At 40.4% G+C, this 25121-nt stretch overlaps 1 protein-coding gene across 1 annotated transcript in view; it reads left to right on the top strand.

Annotated features, from left to right (window-relative positions):
• The window catches only part of LOC136467038 (uncharacterized), a 78771-nt gene extending 56093 nt beyond the window's left edge, over positions 1–22678 (top strand). Inside the window, 33 exon segments of the mRNA XM_066465592.1 lie at positions 1052–1155; positions 1240–1489; positions 1491–1536; positions 1632–1716; positions 8110–8418; positions 8548–8782; positions 8784–8935; positions 9020–9335; positions 9431–9589; positions 9702–9865; positions 9966–10146; positions 10235–10507; positions 10595–10795; positions 11287–11341; positions 14810–14940; positions 15052–15561; positions 15700–16515; positions 16727–16803; positions 17278–17746; positions 17831–17917; positions 18422–18577; positions 18661–18845; positions 18929–19175; positions 19177–19463; positions 19544–19721; positions 19954–20096; positions 20170–20296; positions 20390–20611; positions 20747–21103; positions 21191–21349; positions 21438–21719; positions 22034–22223; positions 22366–22678. Of these exon segments, the coding sequence (XP_066321689.1) occupies positions 1052–1155; positions 1240–1489; positions 1491–1536; positions 1632–1716; positions 8110–8418; positions 8548–8782; positions 8784–8935; positions 9020–9335; positions 9431–9589; positions 9702–9865; positions 9966–10146; positions 10235–10507; positions 10595–10795; positions 11287–11341; positions 14810–14940; positions 15052–15561; positions 15700–16515; positions 16727–16803; positions 17278–17746; positions 17831–17917; positions 18422–18577; positions 18661–18845; positions 18929–19175; positions 19177–19463; positions 19544–19721; positions 19954–20096; positions 20170–20296; positions 20390–20611; positions 20747–21103; positions 21191–21349; positions 21438–21719; positions 22034–22117 (7047 nt within the window). The 3' untranslated portion in view covers positions 22118–22223; positions 22366–22678.
• Positions 22679–25121: the final 2443 nt, after the last annotated feature.

Genomic DNA, 25121 nt, shown 5'->3' with positions numbered 1-25121 from the left:
CTATTTTTTATAGACATGGAATATTGTATAGAATACTAATGTATTTCAAAGGGAACTAATTAAAAAAGTATTTTATTTTCTTTTCCTATTCTCATTGTCTTTCTATCCTTCCAATCGAACTTGAAATTGGACTGAAAAGAAAGCTGTTGTCAAAGTAAAAGAAATAACTCTTTTTTTTTTCTCGAACTACGTAGGAGAGCTGCGCGTCATTTCATTAAGAAAGAAGTGAACAAATACAAAAGATTAGGGGAGACCCCCCAATCCTTGCACACCAACACACCCACCAAAGCAGAAAACAAAAATTGCCAACAAAAAATCGCAGACTTGACCGGTAGCCATGGCGCCTAAGTGCCCAGCACCAGCGACCTAGTGAGGAGCTCCTGGAGCTTTGAGGCCCCAGCCATACACCACAAGGAGCTCTCATTTGCCACTGTTTGGAGTAGTATCTGGATGCTTGGACATGCTCCTTCAAACACGCAGGAGTTGCGGTGCTTCCAAACCTCCCAGGCCACAAGTATGATGAGAGAGTTCAAACCTTTCCGCATATCTTTTGGCACTGCCCGGATGGTGTTTGAAGTGATGAACTAATGTAAAAAGGATTCGTCTAATGATTTAAGTAACAATAGGATAGTTATCAGTTACAAGCATACATTTTCAGTGTCGCGGCGTTGATAGTAGTTGTATACATTTTAAGTTCCGTTGCCGTTTTCGTCTGGTTAAACTGTATGGATGTTTCGGTGAGATTTTGGTGCCAGTTGGCTGAACCCCCTTTGTGTTCATTCCATCTGGACAGTATCTTAGGTTGGAGAAGTTTTGTTTTGGTTTTACAAACTATTGTAATTTCATTGCTCTCGAGTATGTAACTTCCCTGTTACGTTGCCATGGAGACCCTTTTCTAGGTAATGAAGTTCAGTGACATGCAATGCAACCATACATTTTCTGCACTTTGTTTATTTAAGCATGTAACTTCCCTGTTACATTCTTTTGAATATATATGTTCCTGTCCTATTTTGCTGTTGAGTTTTTCACATTCTCTTTTGAAAATGTTCAGGTTGTATCTCCAGAATTTACCTTCTATGACAGTTCAAAGTTATCAATGGATGATTCCTTGCACATTGAGAAGCTTCTTCGGGCCAAGATGGATTTCAGTTTCATGTTCGTCTTCCTCACTTTGTTTACCCATTGAATTTCTCTTTGGATTTCCTTTGTTTAATGAGATGCCTTTTTATATTAAAACAGGTATGCTTCAAAAGAAAAAGATATATGGGCTCGATCTGTCATTAAAGACCTTACAATTGAAGCTGGTTCTGGTCTTCTTGTTCTTGAGCCTGTAGATGTTTCATGGAAATATACTTCAGTCAATGAAAAGACAAACATAGTATTGGCGTCGACAGATGTTTGCATCCATCTTTTTCTTAGTGTTGCTTCTCTTATGCTTAAACTGCAAAACCAAACTCTTGCAGCATTGCAGTTTGGTAATATTAGCCCACTTGATTTCTTGCACAAACTTTAAGCGAATTTGGAGCTCACCAAAAGGTGTGTCTGGCCTACTACACTTTTTTTTTCCGCTTATTCTAGTTCTTGTAGTGGGCCATTGCATGCTAGTTTATTTTACTGATTCAATACTGCAGGTGACCTACCTGACTACAACCTAACGTTCTGGAGGCCACAAGCTCCCTCAAATTATGTCATCTTGGGGGATTGTGTGTCCTCGAGGTGATTTTTCCCCTTCATATCTATCACTTTGGTGAAGTTATTACTTTAGCCAAGTGTTTGTTGAGTTTTGTTTTGGTATAGTAATTGTTCTGTCTAATCCATCGTCGTCTGTTGAAGATGCATGATAAATACTATAGCTGGCATATGACTGAAAACATGAAACTTTTCACTGGTATAAATAACATGAGGATTAAGCAAAAAGTTTGTAACAATGTCCTGCTGATGGCATCACTTTTTCCTTTTTGTCTGCATTGGTCACTATGGATGCACTTTGAAATTAACTGATCAGCACAATTTATTCTAAGGGGGCTCTAATTGTGATATCACCTTTTATTATATTATAAGCAATTTATTCTAAATAACATGTTATTTGTTTGCCTTAGTGATGGATGAGGTCACAAGGGACATACAAGGGGACATTCCTTGGTGTATGCTTTTCGCGGACGATGTAGTGCTAGTTGATGAAAGCCAGACAGGAGTGAATCAGAAACTGAAGTTATGGTGGGAGACTTTGGAGTCCAAAGGTTTTAGACTCAGTAGAACTAAAACTGAGTATATGAGATGTGACTTCGGCACTGCTACTCGGGAGGAGGAAGATATTAGTTTGGAAGGTCAAGTAGTGCCTAGGAAGGATACCTTTCGATATTTATGATCAATGCTATAGAGAGACGAATATATTGATGAAGATGTTAGCCTAAAGTTCAGCTAGGCGCTAGGCAGAATCTAGGCGCTGACCCATTGCCTAGCGCCTAGTCGGGAGTATTCAGTCCTAGGTGCTCCTAGGCGTTTTTCCTAGGCGTTTTGGCAATATAGCCATAAATTATATATATATATTATGTATATAACTATATATATGTATATAAGTATATAACTACTATATATGAGTCACAGTAAGTATAAAAAGAGGGCCAGTAGACATCTGATTCCTAGCTGGCTTACTCTTGCATGTTTCTAGCTCCTGCAACACATTTTGACAGCTAGTAGTTAGTAAATTAGTCAATAGACAGCTAGCTGTTCATAAAAAAAAATAGAAAACACTAAGTTGTGACTTATCTGGATGATTTCAGCAGCCTCCCATCCATGAGCACACCATATCAGTAGCTGGTAATTACAATACAAGTGGATAGGACAGTAATACAAGTGCACTAACACAATTTATAAATAAAGGACAGCACAAGCACATAGTTCTTAGTTCAGGTCTCATAAATCACAAAAGAAGACACATAGACACAAAGTGACACGGCTGCAGTTCATAAGACCAGGGCATCACAAAAGGCTTCACTACTAGATGGAGATGGTCCAGATCATATTTCTTCTTCACTGTAGTACACATCCTCATCGTCATACTTTTTTTCTTCAGACTCAAATTCTTCTCCTTCATAGAGCTCCCTCACTCTTGCACTTCTGCGCAGCTGAAGCTGTTCATCTGCTCCCACTGCCTCTCCAATGACAGACCAAGGTATCCCTGTACCTTCCATCTCATCTTCCTCCCCATCTCTAAAGTCAACTAATGCACAATCATTCCCCACCCTCTTGGAGAAAACCTTGAGCTTTAGTTGTATCACTAGACAAGAGAACATCAGTTATTTTGTTTGACTTGATCTTTTCTCTCTTATGTTTGACTTGATCTTTTTCTCTCTTACTAAACAGCTTGGAGTTGAATTGGATATACACCAGCTTGTTGAGGCGGGTTGTAGTAAGCCTATTCCTCTTCTTAGTGTGTATCTACAATTTAAAAAGAGCATTCTCAGTTCTACAATTTAATTGTAATGCTGCTGAAACTGAAATGTTCATAATAGATAGGTACTAACCCCTTCAAACCCACTCCAATTTCTTTCACAACCAGAAGAGCTTGACGTCAAAGATAGGATCCTTGTAGTCCTCATCATGATAATAAAATTTCTCAACACAAGCTATAAACCCTTCTGATATTTTGGGCTGATAAAAGATTGATGGGTCACTATAGCTATAGTGAGGATTTAGCAAATAGGCTGTCAAATGCAATGGAGAATCAAGTCTTCCATTCATCTTCTTGTCAATAACAGCTATTACATCCTTGAACCGAGCCTCAACATTTCCAAAGGCCTCTTTGATCTGTCTCTTTGCCTTTAGTAGTTCTCCATAAAGGAAACCCATTGATGGCCTCACATCCCCGTCAACCAAACGGAGGACTTTGACCAATGGCTCAAAAACAGTCAATGTTAGCTTCACATCCTTCCAAAAGCTTGGACTCAATATAGTTGCTGTTGCCTCTTTTCCTTTCTTTGATTTCACATCCTTCAATGAGTCCCATCTACTATGAACCACCATCTTCCTTAACTGGTCCTTCTTCTCTTGCATGCTACTCAAAGTGAGAAAGTTTGAAGCAAACCTAGTCACTCTTGGCCTCACTACCTCTTTCCCCTCTGTGAAGTATCTCAAGCACTCCAATGTCCTTGTGTGGCCATAGACGACGACGACGACAACAACAACAACAAAGCCTTTAAGTCCCAAACAAGTTGGGGTAGGCTAGAGTTGAAACCCAGCAGAAGCGATCAAGGTTCAGACACGTGAATAGCTGTTTTCCAAACACTTCTATCTAAGGCTAAGTCTTTGGGTATATTCTATCCTTTCAAGTCTCCTTTTATTGCCTCTACCCAAGTCAACTTCGGTCTTCCTCTGCCCCAATTCATGTTACTATCCTGGCCTAGGATTCCACTACGCACCGGTGCCTCTGGAGGTCTCCGTTGGACATGTCCAAACCATCTCAACCGGTATTGGACAAACTTCTCTTCAATTGGTGCTATCCCTAATCTATCATGTATATCATCGTTCCGAACTCGATCCCTTCTTGTATGACCACAAAATCCAACGCAACATACGCATTTCCGCGACACTTATCTGTTGAACATGTCGTCTTTTGGTAGGCCAATATTTTGCATCATACAACATAGCTGGTCTAATCGCCGTCCTATAAAACTTGCCTTTTAGCTTCCGTGGTACCCTTTTGTCACATAGGACACCAGATGCTTACCGCCACTTCATCCATTCTGCTTTGATTCTATGGCTAACATCTTCATCAATATCCCCGTCTCTCTGTAGCATTGATCCTAAATATCGAAAGGTATCCTTCCTAGGCACTACTTGACCTTCCAAACTAATATCTTCCTCCTCCCGAACAGTAGTGCCGAAGTCACATCTCATATACTCAGTTTTAGTTCTACTGAGTCTAAAACCTTTGGACTCCGAAGTCTCCCGCCATAACTCTAGTTTTTGATTCACTCCTGTTCGGCTTTCATCAACTAGCACTACATCGTCCGCGAAAAGCATACACCAAGGGATGTCCCCTTGTATGTCCCTTGTGACCTCATCCATTACTAAGGCAAACAAATAAGGGCTCAAAGCTGACCCTTGATGTAGTCCTATCCTAATCGGGAAGTCATCCGTGTTTCCATCACTTGTTCGAACTCTAGTCACAACATTGTTGTACATGTCCTTAATGTGGCCATAGACAAATATGGTAAATGCCTTTGCTTGGTCAACCACTTTCTTGAACCGAGTCATGTTGCCAATTCCTTGGAGCATAAGGTTGATTGTGTGAGCTGCACAAGAGGTCCAAAATATGTGTGGTCTCTTCTCTTCCAATAGCCTCTTTGCTCCCATGTTGTTAGAGGCATTGTCAGTCACTAGTTGCACCACATTGTCTAGACCAATCTCTTCAATTGCTTTGTCCACAAGATCAAAGATGACCTCACTGGTATGTGAGATATGTGACATCTCCTTAGAGCTGATGAAGGAGGTTCCATCAGCACAATTGGTGCATAAATTCATTATGCTTCTCCTCTTCCTATCTGACCAAGCATCAGTCATAATAGAACACCTATTTTTCATCTTCTTGGCTTCACGCTCCTACAGCAAACTCTTGGTTCTTTCATATTCTTCTTCCAGCAACTTCCCTCGCAGTGCATCCTGAGTTGGAGGTACAAGTCCTGGACCAAACTGTCCAATTGCTTCGCACATTTGCTTGAACTCATCATTATCACATGCATTGAAAGCAATTCCTCCAACACAACATTGAAAGAAGCATAATTAGTGTTCAGTACAGGAAAACAACATATAATGAACTTTGAAACGTAAAAACAGCATAGTATACTAGCAATTTACCATGTGTATAGGCCCATCTTGCAATGTACTTATGCACCTCATTGGTTCTTTCTTTCCAAAGTTCCTTGTTCAGCTGCTGTTGCTTCAAAGAATCAGACTTGGTAGCTTTAGGATCAATAGCACGTGTCCATTTGTCAATGGGTCCTAATTTGTGGGGCTCTAAACTTCCAACACATGTGACTTCATCTGAATCTGTTCCAACCCTAGATATATGAACTTCCTTTCTAATTTCTAGCTCACGAACAGTCTTCTCCTCCCTCTTCCTTTTTGCATCAGCTAGTGCCTTCTTGCACTTCTCTTTAGCCTCCATAGCATGTGGTGTTCTTGCTGTGCATTTCTTCACATTCTTTCCTTCATGAGCCAAATGCTCCTTCAACCTATGAATCCCTCCTCTCATCTCCTTGTCACAGAGCTTGCAGTTCACCTTGTCCTTGTTGCTAGCATCAACAAGAACACCATATTCCCATCCAACATCATCTGAGTTCCTTTTCAGGAGATTAGTTGCCTCAGTTCCTGTTGCATCTGGTGCAGAAACACCTTGTTCTGTCGACATCCTACATTCAAATTCAAGAGTTCACCAATGAATTCAAATACAGGGGAGATGAGCTTGGGAGGAGCTGCCGGCATGGGAGGGGAGAGGAGCATGGGAGGGAAGGGAGCTCACCGTGGGGACTTCGGGTGGCCGGCGGGGAGGGGTTCCAGTCGAGGACGAGCAGGACGGCGACGGCGAGTCGACGACGAGCAGGACGGCGACGGCGAGTCGACGACGAGCAGGACCAGCAGCGCGCGAGTCGGGGACGAGCAGGGGACGAGCTTGGACGAGCAGGGGGGGGGAGCAGTGGAGGAGCAGGACCGGCGGGGAGGAGGTCGTGCTGCGGCTGGGTCTCGTGGCTGGGTCTCCCTTCTAATCCTCCTGCGGCTGGGTCTGGTGGCCGCGCGGGAATTCCTCCCGCGCTCCGATTTGGCGCGAAAAAATTGGCCGCCCTCGAGCTCGCGCTCATCTCGCGCGCCTACAGCGCCACGTCCGCGCCTACGCCTAGCATGCCTACGCGCCGCCTCCGCGCCGCCTAGCGCCGTGATGCGCGACTATGCCCCTAGTCGCGGCGACGGGCTTCGCCCAGCGACTAGGCGCGCGTAGTCGCCGCCTAGCCGAACTTTGATGTTAGCTATAGAATCAAAGCAGGGTGGATGAAGTGGCGGCAAGCATTTGATGTCCTATGTGACAAAAGGGTACCACATAAGCTAAAGGGCAAGTTTTATAGGACGGCGATTAGACCTGCTATGTTGTATGGTGCAGAATGTTGGCCTACGAAAAGACGACATGTTCAACAGATAAGTGTCGCGGAAATGCGTATGTTCCGTTGGATTTGCGGTCATACAAGAAGGGATCGAGTTCGGAACGATGATATACGTGATAGATTAGGGGTAGCACCAATTGAAGAAAAGCTTGTCCAACACCGGTTGAGATGGTTTGGACATGTCCAACGGAGACCTCCAGAGGCACCGGTGCGTAGTGGAATCCTAAGCCAGGATAGTAACGTGAAGAGGGGCAGAGGAAGACCGAAGTTGACTTGGGTAGAGGCAATAAAAGGAGACTTGAAAGGATGGAATATACCCAAAGACTTAGCCTTAGATAGGAGTGCTTGGAAGACAGCTATCCACGTGCCTGAACCTTGATTGCTTCTGCTGGGTTTCAACTCTAGCCTACCCCAACTTGTTTGGGACTTGCTTTGTTGTTGTTGTTGTAAACAAGTTATGAGTAAAGTTCATAAGAAGTCTTGCATTGTTTTGTTAACTATCTCAAAACTACAGTATTAATGTGTCATTATATCACAAAACTACATATTTAGGAAACTGTGAGTCTGTGACAATGTATCAGAAATGTACACATTTGATGTGTCTATGGCAAAAATACAGATTTTGTCTGGTGAACCATTTGTGGTTGTAGTTTCAAAGTTTCTGCAGCTCTGTGTTGAAACATATTTAATATGTATTTTACTATAGAAATTCTTTTAAAAAAAAAACAATACTATAGAAGTTCTTATATCTGTTATTCTGTGATCAATCTATATGTAGTATTGCGAAACCTACTCCTAAGTTATGCATGAAAAAATGCAAACTTCAATGGACTTTTTCACGAAAGAAGTGACATAAAATTTTATTCATCTTACTTTATTTCCACCAGATAGTTTGAATATTTGGACCTTTATATATTGCTTCTGCTGGAGCTGATGTCTTCCACCTTCTCAGGTCTGTTCCACCTTCTCAGGTTGTGGTTGCCATAAGTAATACTTATGGTCGTGTACGAAAACCTCTTGGATTTAGGCTTATTCATGTATTACCTGGTTCTCTGGATCTCATTGGTTCCTGTCAATCAACTGAAGAAAACGAATGTTCTATCTGGATTCCTGTGCCACCACCTGGATATTTAGCTCTCGGATGTGTGGTAAATATTGGAAGATTACCTCCTTCAAACCATGTAGTGTACTGCCTTCGTTCTGATCTTGCGACTTCTGCAACATTTTCAGATTGTATACACACACTCTCTCCTGCTGCTGGGTATGATATCATTTACTTTTTTTTTGTCTGACCTACCATTTTGTGCAGTGGTTCTTTTTTTATGCATAGGGTTTATAATGAAGTACCAACACCATGTGAACGGTTTTCTTGTTTTAATTTTGTTCGCAGAATAATGTCTGAATTTAGCATCTGGCGTGTGGACAATGTGATTGCTTCATTCTGTGCGCATAATTCTGTAGAGCAACCCACTAGAACAGAAGCTTTTGATTTGCACCATGTTCTTCTCCGGAATCCAAATTGCTATATCGTTAAAGGTCTAAATGCAGATTCATCTATTCAGAATGACCAATCTTCTGATCAATTAACTCACCACAAGAGTATGTCTGGATGGGATGTACTTCGGCACTGTGTCAAGACCAAGTAACTATTGTATGTCTACTCCACATTTTGAAAGGATATGGTGGGATAAAGGCAACGATACAAAGAAGCCATTTTCTATATGGAGACCATTACCTCTTTTTGGTTTTGCTTCGGTTGGTGACTGTATATCAGAAGGGTAATGATTTCATTATGTACACATACAAATGCTAAATACTGTTCTTTGTGATACGTTGTTGACTTGGTCCTTTGCATATTTCAGGTTTGAACCGCCCACTCTTGGCATTCTTTTCAAGTGTGACACGGTTGTTTCTGAGAAGCCTGTACAGTTTACTAAAGTGACACAAATTGACAGAAAAGGCCTTGAGGAAATATTCTTCTGGTATCCAGTGCCACCTCCTGGTTATGCTTCCCTTGGATGTATTGTAACAAAAACAGATGAAATGCCAAGCAAGGATTCCATTTGCTGCCCTAAACTGAGTCTGGTTAGCCAAGCGAATATCTCAGAGGATCCTATCTCCAAGTCTTCTAGTGCAAAAGGTCCTTACTGCTGGAGCATTTGGAAAGTTGAAAATCAGGTAATCCATCATGCTTAGCTTGACCATTTATAGTAAATATTATTTCACCTCATGGCATTGACTGAATATAGGAATCAAAATATTCTGTGTTATAGGGATGTACTTTCCTGGCCAGACCTGATGTCAAGAAGCCATCAGCCCGACTGGCATACCGTATTGCTGATCATGCGAAGCCCAAGACACGTGAAAACATTACTGCTGAGCTGAAGCTGGGTTGTTTGTCAGTCGGCATTCTTGACAGCTCTTGTGGAATGGTGTGTACGCCTGCATGTACCTCCTTTTAATTGAAAGTTTAACATTGTTTTTTTTTTCTCGAATACGCAGCATTTATAGAATTACAAATCAACCAATATTACCTTTTTTCAGGTCACACCACTTTTTGACACTACAATTGCTAATATAAATCTTGCAACACATGGAAGATTTGAGACAATGAATGCTGTATTGATCTGTTCAATTGCTGCATCCACATTCAATAGACACTTGGAGGCATGGGAACCCTTTGTTGAGCCATTTGATGGGATATTCAAGTGAGCAATGTTTAGTCATTTGTATCTATTTGGCAACATCTACTGTTCCCTTCTAGAATTTTTGTTCTGCAACCTTATAATTATTCTGCCATCATTGAAGGTTTGAAACATATGATACCAGTGAGCACCCTCCTTCCATAGTTGGTAAGAGGATTCGTGTTGCTGCAACAAGTCCTCTAAATGCTAACCTGAGCTCTGCAAATCTTGAGCTTCTTATAGAAACATTAGCTTCATGGAGAAGACAGATTGATCTGGAAAACAAATCGTCAACAAAAAACAAGGTATAACCTTATCCTTTCTCGTCCTTGATGTTTCATGATTTTGCATATGTTTTTATATTGATTGGTTATGTGCATATCCATGTTACAGGACACTGTTGAAAACATGAAAAAAGCTAATGATTCTTCATACTCTGCATTGAATGAAGATGATTTCCAGAGAGTGGTTTTTGAGAACAAATTAGGATGTGATGTTTATCTTAAGAAAAAATTGGAAGACAGTGAAAACATTATTGAGCTTTTGCAGCATGAGAGCAAAGTTTCGTTGTTGCTGCCGCCTCCCAGATTTTCAGATAAACTAAATGTGTTATCCAATTCAACAGAATCAAGATATTATGTTGTTGTACAGATATTTGAGTCTAAGGTTGTACTAGAACTTGTCTCATTCTGCAAATGCATATTTTTTTTTTTTCTGTATGAATATTACAGCTTTTCTTTTTCTCCATGTCAGGGCTTGCCTATCATAGATGACGGCAATGGTCACAGCTATTTCTGTGCTTTACGTTTACTTATTGGAAGCCATGCTTCTGACCAGCACAAAGTGTTCCCACAGAGTGCCAGGACAAGATGTGTAAAACCTGTGGAAACTACTGGGTTACTGACCCACTGTGCTAAGTGGAATGAACATTTTATATTTGAAGTTCCAGAACAGGTACCGATCCATCTATGTCCTTTCCATTTGTTTCTTTTCTCTCCCTACATATGTTCAATGTTCTAGTGCATCATTTCATTCATAAAAAATCTATTCCTAGCATGTGGGCAAGTGCTGTATGATTTAACCTTTCTTCTTCTCTAGTGAAATAACATGCAGCTCTCATACGTATTCGATAAAAAAATATGCAATTTGCCTTTCTGTTTCTTTTGGATCGTATTTTGTAATATCATGATAAGTCTTATAGACTCTACCGCTTGCACCTAGGCCCGCCCTTCAAGTCTTATAATAAATAAATTACTGAATACTGATACTGTTTTTATTTTTCTTCAACTGGTTCTTATTAGTACAGCTGAGGTTTAGTGTGACTAATTTCTTTCACTTTCCTTTTTGCAACCACAGTGTACCCTGATTTCTGATATATTCCCCTACATATATTGTCACCTTGAATGTTAATAAGATTGTACTAATCCTAATGAGATACTTTGCAGGCATCAGCTAATTTAGAGATTGAAGTAACAAATCTTGCATCAAAAGCTGGGAAAGGTAACTTCTGGAACCATAATTAAAATTAGTATTTCACAGTTATCTTGAGTTTGTTCTTTAGGGCAATTCCTTACATGCCAGTGTATGTTGGCTCCCATTTTCTCACTGACATGTGGATAATACCCACCTTCTCCGTACTGTAAGGATTGTCTTAAATGTCTTTGATGGGATGGGGTCTCCCCAAATTTTCAGTGGAATTTATCCTCCTTTACATGTCCTGTCAAATCCTGATGCAATTTGAACTGGAACATATTTTTTTTCCTGTTTGTTACTATATGAAATGAAATGCTTATTCCACTTTACTGTTCTTATCCTAGTTATTATAAGATATTGAATGCGTCTTGTTGCCATTTCTTTTTAACTAACCATTCTAGGCCAAGCCTTATTAAGGGACCCTATACCTTATCTTTATTTCTGTATTTTTTTTCTCGAACTACACTGGAGACACACGTGTCATTTCGTTAAGAAGAATAATAAAAAGATGCAAAAGGGAGGGAGGTAAGAATCCCCCTCTTAGGCACCCCCATGGGGTAGTCAAAACAACACTCTAGAAAATAAACTAGGGAAACATGACCAGCAGCCTCAAACAACCAAGGACCTAGGGATCCAGGACCAGCGGCCTAGCAAGGAACTCATGTAAAGCCAAGTCTCCCGCTATACACCATAGATTACTCTCATTGGCCACAGACTGAAGCAGCACCTCTATGCTAGGCCTAGCAGTCTAGCACCTTAAAAAACGCAAGCATTTTGTGCTTCCATAATCCCCAAGTAACTAGGATGCTTAGACTATTGAGGCCTTTGCATGAACTCCTTGGAATGCATTTGATGATGCCGGCGTGCCGCACCACCAACCAGCGATTGTTAGATCCTTGAGGAGCAAAAGTCAGCAGGTCCAGCTTTTGTAAAATCAGGGTCCAAATCTCCCAGCCGAACACACATGAGATGAGGATGTGTTGAAATATTTTCCTCAGCCTAGTCACAAAGCGGGTTGTAGGTGTGCTGTAAGGATTCTTGCCGCTTTTTTCTTCTTAATACAAAGATGCACAGCTCTCCTCGTGTTAGAATCCAGGCCGTTGCCTCAATGTTACAGGGGTCTGGCACCCTCGACATCCAGCCTGTTGCCTGCAATCTCTATGATTCGTTTTTGTGGAAGTTGTCTTCGCGCTGATATGGTGAAAATTCTCTATTGCGCAGTGGTTAAAATTTCCTACCACGCATTGGAGTGCTTTTCATGATGGGTTCAGAAGCTCTCCAAAATTTCTGTGATAGCTGATTTTATTGAAATGCTACCTCACATGGGTTCTAGAGCTTTGCTAAGGTTCAGGGATAACTGATTTTATTGAAATGCTATTTCCGATGAGCTCCAGAACTTTCCTAATGTTCAGGGATAACTGATTTTATTGCAATGCTATTCCTGATGGTTTTGAAAACTCTCTGTTGTGAGAACTTTAGCAACCTAGCCAACTCAATGAATTTTTTGAAGACCAACTTAGCTACGTTGTTAGTTATCTGATATAACCTTCGACAATTATGATTGGGTATGATTTTAGGGGGAAAAACTTAAACTGTCAGGCATGAGCCAGGTACACTAAAAACATTGTCAGAACATCTATGAGCCACGTAGCAAACTCTCTGTTTTTTGTGTGTTCGAGAAAAACACTTAGTTTTTTGTAGTAGTTTTTTGTGTTTGTTTTTCTATTGTACTGGTCATGTCCTTCTAAGGGGTTGTTTGAGTCGCCTAGACTCCTCTTCTTCTTAATATAATGATACACAACTCTCCTGTCTGTTTGAGAAAAATATGTTTGCCGTCTATAGAAGATGGAACATTGACCAGGAAAAAATGGAATCCATGATGTATTTGAAAGTGAAAAATTATGCTGCAATACTGTAGATACTTGTGAAATTGTATTGTGGATTGAAGGTGTTGGAAGGGAAGTTAGGACCTGGGTTCATATGATTGAATATTAGTAAAAGGTTGCACTTATTCTTCTTTTCTTGATTAATAATGAATTTGGGGCTGTCGCTTTTATACAGAATACTTGACCTGTCCTTAGTTCCAATGTTTGGCTACAACCCAACCTGCATGAAGCAGACTTAGTTACAACATTTGGCTGCAATTCATCCTGTTTGGAGCAGGAATAACTATTAACAGATGGACAGCCTTGCCATAGGCTCTTGGAAACAATAGCTGGGGAATGTTTTTATTAGGAAACCAACCCAATGAACAACGATACTAATCGTTGTATGTTTATACTCTCTGCGATTCTGGATCCTGCATGGATGGTTACTATGCCACACAATCTATATCTATACCTTAATATTAAAGGGTTGCCATAGGCTCTTGGAAACAATAGCTGGGGAATGTTTTTATTAGGAAACCAACCCAATGAACAACGATACTAATCGTTGTATGTTTATACTCTGTGCGATTCTGGATCCTGCATGGATGGTTACTATGCCACACAATCTATATCTATACCTTAATATTAAAGGGGCAAAATTTCTCTCCAATTTTTCATCCCACCTCTCTCTAACTACCTGGGCAGTGGAGAGTTTCTTCCGCTCTGCTTTTTTACTTCCCAAACTGTACTCACGCCCTCTGTCTCGTATTGACCCGGACTTATGACCCATGCCATACTCATACGAGTTAGAACAACTCGCGTCTAGCGATGGTGGATACGGATCCGATTCCAATACGTATTGAGTCACGCCCTATGTATCTCGTATGTGACCCGTGCTGAGTTAGAACAACTCTCATCTAGCGATGATACAGAGTTTGATTTTTATACGTATTGGGTTCCGTTGCAAGCATGGGCACATTTGCTAGTAATACTTTATATCTGATTATTTCTACCACTTAGGGCCGAAATGTATAGGCTACTTTATTAGATAGTTATACTAGGTGTCACTGACCACACAAGGTCCCCATCTTTTACTGGGAAGCACAAGATCTCATACATAGAACATTTCATGATTTTAAGTCTGCTTGTGTAGGTGAGTTGGGTGTGTTGGGAAGGTTTTTTTTAGCCATCCTGTTTTTTGTATAGTATTTTAACTTTTTTTCTCTCTTAATGAAATTACACGCAGCTCTCCGCTCTCCTGCGTTGTTCGAGAAAAACAATTATAGTTCACTTTGGCTTTGTCCTAACTCAAACTTCTCTAACTTTGACAAAGTTTCTAGAAAAAAAATATATTAACATCTACAAGCTCAATGCACTACCAAAACATATTTTACAAAGAATTCAGTGAAACTAATTTGATGTTGTAGATGTAGGTGCTCTTTTCTATAAGATTAGTCAAAGTAAATAAGTTTGACTCAAGACAAAGCCACAGTGAACTATAATTTTGAATGGAGTAATGTATAATGGTGGAACTCTTAATACAATGATACACAACTTTTCTGTGTGTTCAAGAGAAAAAGAATGGTGGCAACTGTTTTGTAAACATTTTCTCTTTTTGTTTTGGAAGGTGAAGTACTTGGTTCTCTGTCTATTCCTATTGGACGAGGAGCAACAATGTTGAAACGAGCTCCTTCTATGAGGATGATTCAGCAAGTTTCTGATGTCAAACGAGTACTAACATGTCCTCTTACAAAGAAGGTAACAAGTTCTTGCTCGTCTGTTTGGAAGATATATGGAATTCATGTTGCATTCTTTATTGACTCTGCTGTTCAGGCCATACTCATCAAAAAGCACATTTTCATCTTGTAGGGTCAGGTACCCAATTTCGAAGACGGGAAAAAATGTGGTGTTTTAGTACTCTCAAGCTGTTATGTGGAACGTTCTACTCATTCATATTTCCAGAGCTTGAAAGACAGTATAAACAATGTGGAGAGTGACTTCTGGATAGGACTTAGCCCAGATGGTCCATGGGAAAGTTTTACTGCAGCTTTGCCAGTGACAGTCCTTCCAAAATCGCTTAATAATAACCATTTTGCATTTGAGGTCACTATGAGGAATGGAAAGAAACTTGCAACCTTGAGAGGTCTTGCAGTTATTGCCAATGATGCTGACATAAAACTTGAAGTGTCAGTATGTCCTGTAAACATGCTTAATAACTCTATGTTAAATACTAGATCGGCAAGCTCCACCAATGCTATTGATGAAGTATTTGAAAATCAGTGGTACCGACCAATTACAGGGTGGGGACATAACCCTTCAATTGATCATGGAAATGACTTAAAGCAGTGGAGCACAAGGGACTGCTCATACTCATCTAAGGTATTTTTTAGATATGTTACTAATGCAAGCTGTTTTTCGCTATAACTAAGAAAATCAGTACCTTATATCATGCAAACAAGTTTTTAATAAATCATAATCTGTTAGATCCTAACAGAATTTATGCATCCTTTTGTGAAGGCATTTTTTGAGCCTGGCCTTCCATCTGGTTGGAGGTGGACCTCACCATGGAAAATCGAAAGGTCGAATTTTGTAGATAATGATGGATGGGCATATGCTGTGGATTTTCAAAACTTGAATTGGCCATCATCTTCCTGGAGATCTTCCAAATCACCACATGACTTTGTGAGAAGAAGGCGTTGGGTACGTTCGAGACAACAGTTGCAAGAACAAAGTTCAGAAATTCCTAGAAAAGTACTTGCTACTGTCAGTCCTCATTCATCTACTGCGTTGCCTTGGACATCGATGATTAAGGATATGGATTTATGCTTGCAAGTTCGCCCGTATTCTGAAAAATCAGAGGAATCATACAGCTGGAGCCAGATTTGTTCACTAGGTTCTGAGAGCATACCTAAGCAGCAGCAGTCTTCACTTTCTAGGCAAAGCACCGTAAAACAGTCAGTGGTACCATCAGGGAATTCCATTCTTAAGCTTGCTGAACTCGAGAAAAAAGATGTGCTCTCATATTGCCATCCTCCTGTTGGCACTGAAAGATATTTCTGGCTTAGTGTTGGAATTGATGCTTCTGTTGTTCATACAGATTTGAATGTACCTGTCTATGACTGGAGAATTTCTTTCAATTCAATTCTTATACTTGAAAATAAACTTCCCTATGAAGCTGAGTATGCTATTTGGGAGATTTCCACTAAAAGTAATATGGTTGAAAATCAGCATGGTATTGTCCCTTCGGGTGGAAGTGTATTTATCTATTCAGCAGATATACGGAAACCAATTTACCTTACATTGTTTCTCCAAAATGGTTGGATTCAAGAAAAGGTATTGTGTTTATCCTTTTATGGAGCAGATGTTAAACTCATGGACCATGGATTATAGTTTATTTAGACTGCTGTCCTGCATGAATCTGAGGAATCTGCAGAACAATTGATTCCACAAGCATACATATGGGACCAAAGGGATTACTTACATATTGGCTTGTCTTGTCATGCTTACTAAGTACTCTAATCTTTTGTTTCTTGTTTTCTTTCAGGATGCTGTATTGATAATGGATTTGTTGTCCTTGGAACATGTTTCTTCTTTCTGGATGGTTCAGAAACAAAGCCAGAGGTTTGGAAGCTTTTGCAATGATCCCGTGTTTTGCATGAATAGTAGTATTAGTTTTAAGTTACATGGACCCTGATGTTATTATGTTTCATTATTTTACTATTTTTACAGCAATAACGCAAGTAATAATACCGTATGTAACGTGAATCAATGTTTTGAGCTAGGCTGCATCAAAACTTCAGAAAAGTTTCATATCAATCATCTAGGTGTTTGCCTTGTTAACTATGGATTTGCATTTTGAGAGCATCAAAAGTTCAGTACTTTCACATCAATCATCTGGGTGTTTCCCTTTTTAAACTGTTGATTCTCATTTTGAGCTGTGTGGTCATGGCCTAGCATTTCCCCTGTTCTGCCCAAACTCCTCTCTTCAACCTAATGTAGCAGCCTCACTTGAGCTTGTATTTAATATTTTTTTGGTGCATTAGCTTTTCTGCTTTTGTTATTTCTGATAGTTTCACTTTTTTCGGTTAATATTAGGAGAGTACGAGTTAGTGTTGAGCATGACCTAGGTGCTAGTGATGCTGCACCAAAGACGCTGAGATTATTTGTCCCTTACTGGATAAAAAACCACTCGTCAATTCCACTATCTTATCGCATTCTAGAAGGGGAACCCACAGAAAGCTCAGAAGCAGACTCACTTAGCAGACCAGACTCGCTAAGTAGAGTGGCTAAGTCTTCAAAATTTTCACTTAAATATTCTTCAAAGTCTCTTGTCAGAAGAGGAACAATGTCACAGAGAAATATGCAAGTACTGGAAGATATTGAAGATTGTAGCACAAACTATGTGATGCTATCACCACAAGATTACTTGAACCGATCTGCAGGTGTGCGCTCTGAGTCTAGGGATAACAATAATTTCAGTCCAGCTCGAGTTGCAATATCTGTGGCTGTTGGTGGTTGCACACAGTACAGTATAGGAGTGTCTCTTTTTGAGCTTGAGAACAAGGTATGCACTGTGTTATGTATGCATTTGATCTATTGCTTATCTTCTTGAGCAATGTAAAATATATACGATGCCATTCATCTTCAGGAGCATGTTGATATCAAAGCATTTTCTTCTGATGGTTCATATTACTGGTTCTCAGTTCAATTGAAGATGGCTTCAGACAGGACAAAGGTTTGAGTCTTCATGTTACAAGATTCCGAGTGTTTGTAGTTTATTACAAGTACATGTTAACTAGATATAAAATTATTATAGTCACAACTCACAACTGGACAAAGGCATTGATAGTGATATGGCTTTGCATTAGCTTATCTACCCTTTCTGAAAGTTCACAGCCCAGGTTCTCTCAGTAGGTTCCAACTTCTGAGAGGTTTAATCATCTTTGAGCTCGGACACTTCCTGATCGATCCAGTGCTTAAGCACGCCTGTTGTTTTTAGTAAAACTAACGCAAACAGTTTTGACTGATCATTCTGGTCCTTCTGTTCACATAATCCACTTAACATCATAACACGAACCTCAGTTTTAATACTCTTATTTGCAAATCATAGGTTTGGTTTTTGGTAATTTGAACCTTGATCGATATGTTTTGTTAATTCTGTTTCTGCATAAGATTTATGATGAAGTGTTGTTATATTCAACTATATGCTTGAACGTTTCTGAAATTGTTGACAATGCAGGTGGTAAATTTACTGCCAAGAGCACTTCTTATCAATAGAATTGGAAGAAGTATTTTTCTATCTGAATATCATGATGAGACTGAGGAGCCCTTACAACCATATGAACCTCCAAAAGTATTTGAATGGCGATCAGAATTTAGAAGTGAACTTTTAAAGGTTATTAGTTTGAACTGGCTGTTCTTTGCTTACCTGTTAATGTTATTGCGCCATATTTTTCTTAAACTTTTTTGTGATTGCAGTTGAGGCTGGAGGGATACCAATGGAGTACACCTTTTAGCATCAATGCTAATGGAGTTATGTGTGTGCTCATGAACAGTACAACAGGACATGATCAAGCTTTCGTCAGGGTAAATGTGAGAAGCGGAACAAAAAGTTCGCGTTATGAAGTCGTATTTCAGCTTGATTGCTGGTCCAGCCCATACAGGTACTGTTCACTTATTCACATCTGTACAGTCTACTTAAAAACTGAACATTTAATTATAAGGAAAATCAAAACTATGCAAGCAGGGTGGAGAATCGCTCCATGTTCTTGCCTATACGGTTTCGGCAGGTCGGTGGTGATGATCATTCATGGCGTAATCTGCTTCCGAATTCATCAGCTTCCTTCTTTTGGGAGGACCTCAGCAGAAGGCATCTATTGGAAGTTTTGGTTGATGGGACTGATCCTATGAACTCCATGACATGTGACATCGATGTTGTAATGGATCATCAGCCCCTGACTAATTCAGGTGCCCTTAAGAAGGCCTTACGTGTTCACTGTCTTGAAGGAGGGGAAATTGCATGTTGTTCAAGTTAGTGATTGGCTGCCAGATAATAGAAATCGAGGACAGATAATTGAAAGGATGTTATCACCAATCTTTAAGCCATCAGAGGTCGACTATGGGCAGTCATCTCCTGATCTGGATAGTGAATTTCATATTACCTTGGAACTAACGGAGCTTGGTATTTCTGTAATCGACCATATGCCTGAGGAAGTTCTTTACCTCTCAGTGCAGCAACTCTTACTTGCATACTCATCTGGAATGGGCTCTGGAGTAAATCGGTAACAATAATACTCTTGGTTCTTTACTAGGCTACTTTTTTCTCACTGCTTGTATTCTGAAATATCCTCTTTTCATGCAGGCTCAAAATGTGGATGCATTGGATTCAAGTTGATAATCAATTACCATTTGTTCCTATGCCTGTCCTTTTCTGTCCTCAAAAGATTGAAAATCAGTCAGACTACATTGTCAAGTTCTCTATGACAGTTCAGACCAATAATTCTCTTGATTTTTGTGTCTATCCGTACGTTGGTGTCCAGGTGAGATAATTAGTCAATGTTGATTATATATAGACCGTACTCATTTTCTCTAGAACAGGAGGGGAAGCAGCTACTGGATATAGATATTAAATATAGTAAATATAACTGTACATGGAGAACACAAAAAATCTGTACAAATGGTCCTTGATCATGTGAATGAACCTGTATTTCAGTTTTGTGGCATCATTCACCTGGCTGTTTTATTTTATCTGCTTTCTTTTGTCTTTTGTAGGTTCCTGAGAATTGTGTGTTCTTTGTTAACATCCATGAACCAATCATTTGGCGCCTCCATGAGATGATTCAACACCTAAAATTCGATAGGATATATAGCAATCAACCTTCAGCTGTTTCAGTGGACCCTATACTGAAAATTGGGTAGGTACCTGACCATAAGGTGTTGCTTGTTCTTTTTTTATTACCCTATTGATTTTACTGAACCTTTTTACAGGCTTCTGAACATCTCCGAGATCCGATTTAGAGTGTCAATGGCAATGTCCCCAAGCCAAAGGCCAAGGGGAGTACTTGGGTTCTGGTCATCCTTGATGACTGCATTGGGAAACATGGAGCATATGCCGGTAGGGCTGCTATGAAATTTCATGTATCTGCTTCATCCATACAGGTATATAGTTTCCATCTGTAGACTGATGTGTATTTATTTTCGCATCAAGGTCCGTATAGCTCAAAGATACCGGGAGGAATTGTGCATGCGGCAAAGTGCACTTATGAACGCTGCTATATCTAACATTCAAAAAGATCTTCTTAGCCAACCTCTTCAGCTACTTTCCGGTGTTGACATTCTTGGTAATGCGAGTAGCGCTCTGAGTAACATGAGCAAGGGGATAGCTGCACTGTCTATGGACAAGAAATTCATTCAGGACCGGATGAGACAGGTTCAATCCTGTTTTTTGTTTTCTTTCTTTTACTATGCATATGTATTTGGCATACCAAATGCTGGATACATAAATAAGAGTCACCATGCTTTTGATTTGTTCTCTTTTTAAAAACTTTTGATTTGTTTTCTCCAGGATAGCAAAGGTGTGGAAGACTTTGGAGATGTCATAAGAGATGGAGGTGGTGCTCTTGCAAAAGGCATCTTCAGAGGTGTCACAGGCATATTGACAAAGCCCATCGAGGGTGCAAAATCTTCTGGTGTTGAAGGTTTTGTGCAAGGAGTTGGAAAGGGTATAATTGGTGCAGCTGCACAACCAGTTAGCGGAGTTCTTGATCTTTTGTCAAAAACTACTGAAGGTGCCAATGCGGTAAAAATGAAAATATCATCAGCGATAATGGCTGAGGAGCAGTTGCTGCGTAGGCGTCTCCCTCGAGCTATTGGTGGGGATAGTTTGCTCTATCCTTATGACGAGCACAAAGCTACTGGCCAGGTAATTAGTGATCTATCTAGGCCAGAGTTTTAATTTACTATGAAAACCTCTCTGATTTGGTGTCCTTTTGCAACTTTTGATGTGAAGGCTATCTTGCATCTAGCTGAGTGTGCTACATTCCTTGGTCAAATTGATATTTTTAAAATCCGAGGAAAGTTTGCTTCTACCGATGCTTATGAGGATCATTTTTTACTTCCTAAGGGGAAAATTCTTTTAATCACTCACAGAAGAGTACTATTGCTTCAGGTAAGGCACTTGTTTCTCTTTTTATGCCATTCTTTTCACTTGTCACTTTGTCAGTCCAATTTTAATCACATGCTTGCATGCTTTTCAGTTACCAATGATGACCCAGCGTAAGTTCAATCCTACAAAGGATCCTTGCTCAGTAATATGGGATGTATTATGGGATGATCTGGTAACAGTGGAGATGACCCATGGGAAAAAAGATCCTCCAGGCTCCTTGCCTTCTAAGCTTATTTTGTACTTGAAAGCTAAACCTTCAAATTCGAAGGAAGTTGTTCGTTTGGTCAAGTGTAATCGAGGTTCGGATCAAGCAACTATCATTTACTCTGCAATTAACAAAGCTTATAAAGCTTATGGTCCAAACTGTTTGAAGGTATGTGAAGAACCTTGTGCACAGTAAGGGCACACGTATCCATATTATAATGAAATAGCATGAATGGCTGAACTTTTGTGTGTGAGGTAAAACATATAATACAGGATGCAAATTTCTTCTGCAGTTTGCCAGTTACCTAATTTAAAGTATATTTTCCCTTGTTCATCTCAGTTTAAGTAAATTGATCTTTAAGTGTCCGTTGTCACAAACTTAGTAAATTTATTTATAATTTAAACCATCCTGGATATTGCTATGTACTGAATGTGTACTGTAACACTCCTTGATTAATCTGACACATGATCTCAAAATTTCAGGAATTATTGAGATGGAAGGTACCAAGGCCATATGCCCCTCGCAATAATAGTGGCCGAAGTTTCCAAGACCTATCATTTGGTTAAAAAATCAAAGCAAATTTGCACTTCTATGTTGTGCTAAAAACAGTAGAAAATTTTGTGTTATTGATATGTGTTAGTAGTATGATACAAGCAACACCATAGGATGAAGGTAAGCGCACTTAAGTACAGTGTGTAATTTTGTTTCACAAAAGAGAAAAAAACAACAAATTATTTTCTCCAATGTCGTCAGTTCACGATTGTGGGCAACAGTATATAGCTGTACTGAATTGCAGTTTATATTTATTTTGCAGGTATTTTAGGTTCACACCTTGAGTGGTTGCCAGGCAAATGATATATTCAACATATACACTATATAGGTATCAGTGGATAGGTTCTTTGCCTTCTTGTAAATAATAGATTTTAGGAGGCGCCGGTAGGTCATGTAATTGTGAGCATGTCTGAGATCCACAAAAAAAAAAAAAAAAAAAAAAAAAAAATAGTGCAAATTATGCAACATTCCTTGCTACTGTTCTTGTTGCAATGTGGTGTTCTCTTGTTTCAGTCAGTAGGAGAACTCCATGATCGTGAAATGCTCATTACAAGCTTTTAATACCCTTCTTTTCACGGGGAGATCCATGCCCTATTTGTGCTTCCAATTGATCAACTTCATTGGCACAATGTCGGGCTTGTCCCGCACAAACAGCAGACTGGTAGAAAAAGTGAAACAAGATCCAAGACCTGTAATCAGCCACAGATAGGGATTAGTGGATATAGCCTTCTTCACTTGAAACAACTGCCATAGACAGGGATTAGTTGCGTTTTGCCACACAGAGGGATTATGATAGGGTGATTGTAGAAATGACAATTTCTAGTCTTCCTGAATAGGATAGCCACGTAGAACGAGCTGATAGTCTTCTTTCTACTCTGTCCATCATGGGGGGTAAGGTCCTCCATGCGAGGATTGGTTGTGCCCATTGGCAAGACCAGATATGTGAAAAGGCAAGGTTCCAATCTGGCACCCAAAAGTATTAGCTAGGTGAAACATCTTGTCATTGGGCACATTGATAGCGAAGCTGTGGAGCATAGCTTTAAGAAAGACTAATTATCTTGCGTCTGCCTGGAGAATAAGCAATGTGTCATCGGCATCTCTATATATTAAGCCAGTTTGGCTCGGCTGCTCCTCAGGGTGGCCATGTTAGCGGAATTAATAATTGCCGTCTGATTTGCATCTAGTGGTTCTGGTTTACCCCACCTTTTCTCTACTGTACAGTCCCATGCGTCAGAAGGTGAATGATCATACAAAATCTATATATTAAGCCAGTTTGGCTTGGCCGCTCCTCAGGGTGACCACATTAGCGGAATTAATGACTGCCATCTGATTTGCATCTAGTGGTTCTGGTTTACCCCACCTTTTCTCTACTGTACAGTCCCACGCGTCAGAAGGTGAATGGTCATACAAAAAAAATCCTCTCCATCCCATACAATCTCTCTCCAGGCCACGGCATCGCTCGTCTCCTCCATTCCTCCGTTGCTCTCTTGTCTCTGTCGCTCCACCCTCTTCCTCCGCCTCGCCTCTCCCAGCGCCAGCGTCGCCCCCCTCCACCTGCGTTCGCGCTGCGCCCTCTCCAGCGCTATGGCTCCGCCGCTCCTGTGCCTTCGGACAGCCCCCGGTGTGCCGCAAACCCTAGGGAGCCCCCCGCACACAAAAATTGGCACGACCGGACCTGCTGATGGGACGGCCGCCGGCTCAGTGCAGCCGGCTTCCGCCGCGGCACCATCGCCACGAGCCACCCCCGGTACAGGTGGCCTCCGTCGTCGTTGCAGTTGACGCTAGTGAACCCCGCCGCCGTCATCACGCCAGATCCATGTTTTCGTCGAGGTTTGCCGTTTCCGCCTGATTCACAATGTACGGTTCCTTGTTTTGTTCGATTCAAAAACTTTCATGTACAAGATGCAGGCCGAGTTTCCTTATATATAGAGTGTCGATGGTGACGGCCTACATTAGGGTTGCATCTCCCAGGTTTGTTTGCAAGATTAGCTTTGTTTTCTGTTAATAGGATTGGTTTACAACGTTTTGCTTACAGAGGGCACGCAAAAGAAAAGGAAGAAGGCGAATGTTTCAAGTTTATTGCTATTCCCATGCTTAGTATTTTATTTCAGTGTCTGCAAAATTGGCTTCTGTTCTTTGTTAACTGACTTTGGTTTACTACGTGCTAATTAGTTGGTTTCCAGGGTTCAGTTTGTGATTTATAGCGCGTTCGTCCGCTGCCGTACTGTTGCCTGTGCTCTTTGCTAATTACACTTTGTTTGGTACGTACTGCTTGGTTACCTTCCATATTTTGGTTTTTCGTTTACAATATATTTGTGTGGTTGTCTTCTTAGGTTTCCTGTTTCCAGTGTTAGGTGCTAATTAATTTGTTTTCAGATTTTTCGGTTTGTGATTTATAGCGCATTTGTCCGCTGGCGTATGCCTCTGCTCTATGCTAATTAGATCGGGTTTAGTAGGTGCTGCTTAATTAGCTTAATTTCATATTTTTTGTTTTTCCATTTACAGTGTATTTGTATGCTTCTCTTCTTAGATTTCCTGTTTGTGGCATTTGAGGGTGCTACTAGGTGCTGATTAGTTTGTTTCCATATTTTAATTTGTCATTTGTAGCTCATTTCTCCGCTGGCATGTGCTCTTTTGCTAATTAGATTGGGTTTGGTAGCACTGTGGCATTAGCTTTCAGTTTTTTGTGTTACATCTACAGTATATTTCTATTCTTGTCTTCTTAGGTTTCCTCTGTCGTTCAACGGTGCCGCTCGCTACGTGTATATGTTTACATCCATAATTTTCCGTTGTGCCAGCTCTGTGACTGCCCGACGCTTATGCTTCAGTAGAAAACAAAATTAAGCATCTATGCCTTCCTACGTCCAGGTTGAAGACAAGCACAACCATAATTTCTCTGTCTCTTCGTCATTCTGCTGATTGTGCGGAGCCTGTCTTGACAATCTTGCACATATGCTGTTGCTATGGACAGTCAATTTTCTTTTAAAACAACATCTATCATAGTTTGTTATAGATATA

The sequence above is a fragment of the Miscanthus floridulus genome, chromosome 7, assembly GCF_019320115.1.
Source record: "Miscanthus floridulus cultivar M001 chromosome 7, ASM1932011v1, whole genome shotgun sequence".
Taxonomy (NCBI): Eukaryota; Viridiplantae; Streptophyta; class Magnoliopsida; order Poales; family Poaceae; genus Miscanthus; species Miscanthus floridulus.
This window is presented reverse-complemented; position numbering and strand designations above follow the sequence as displayed.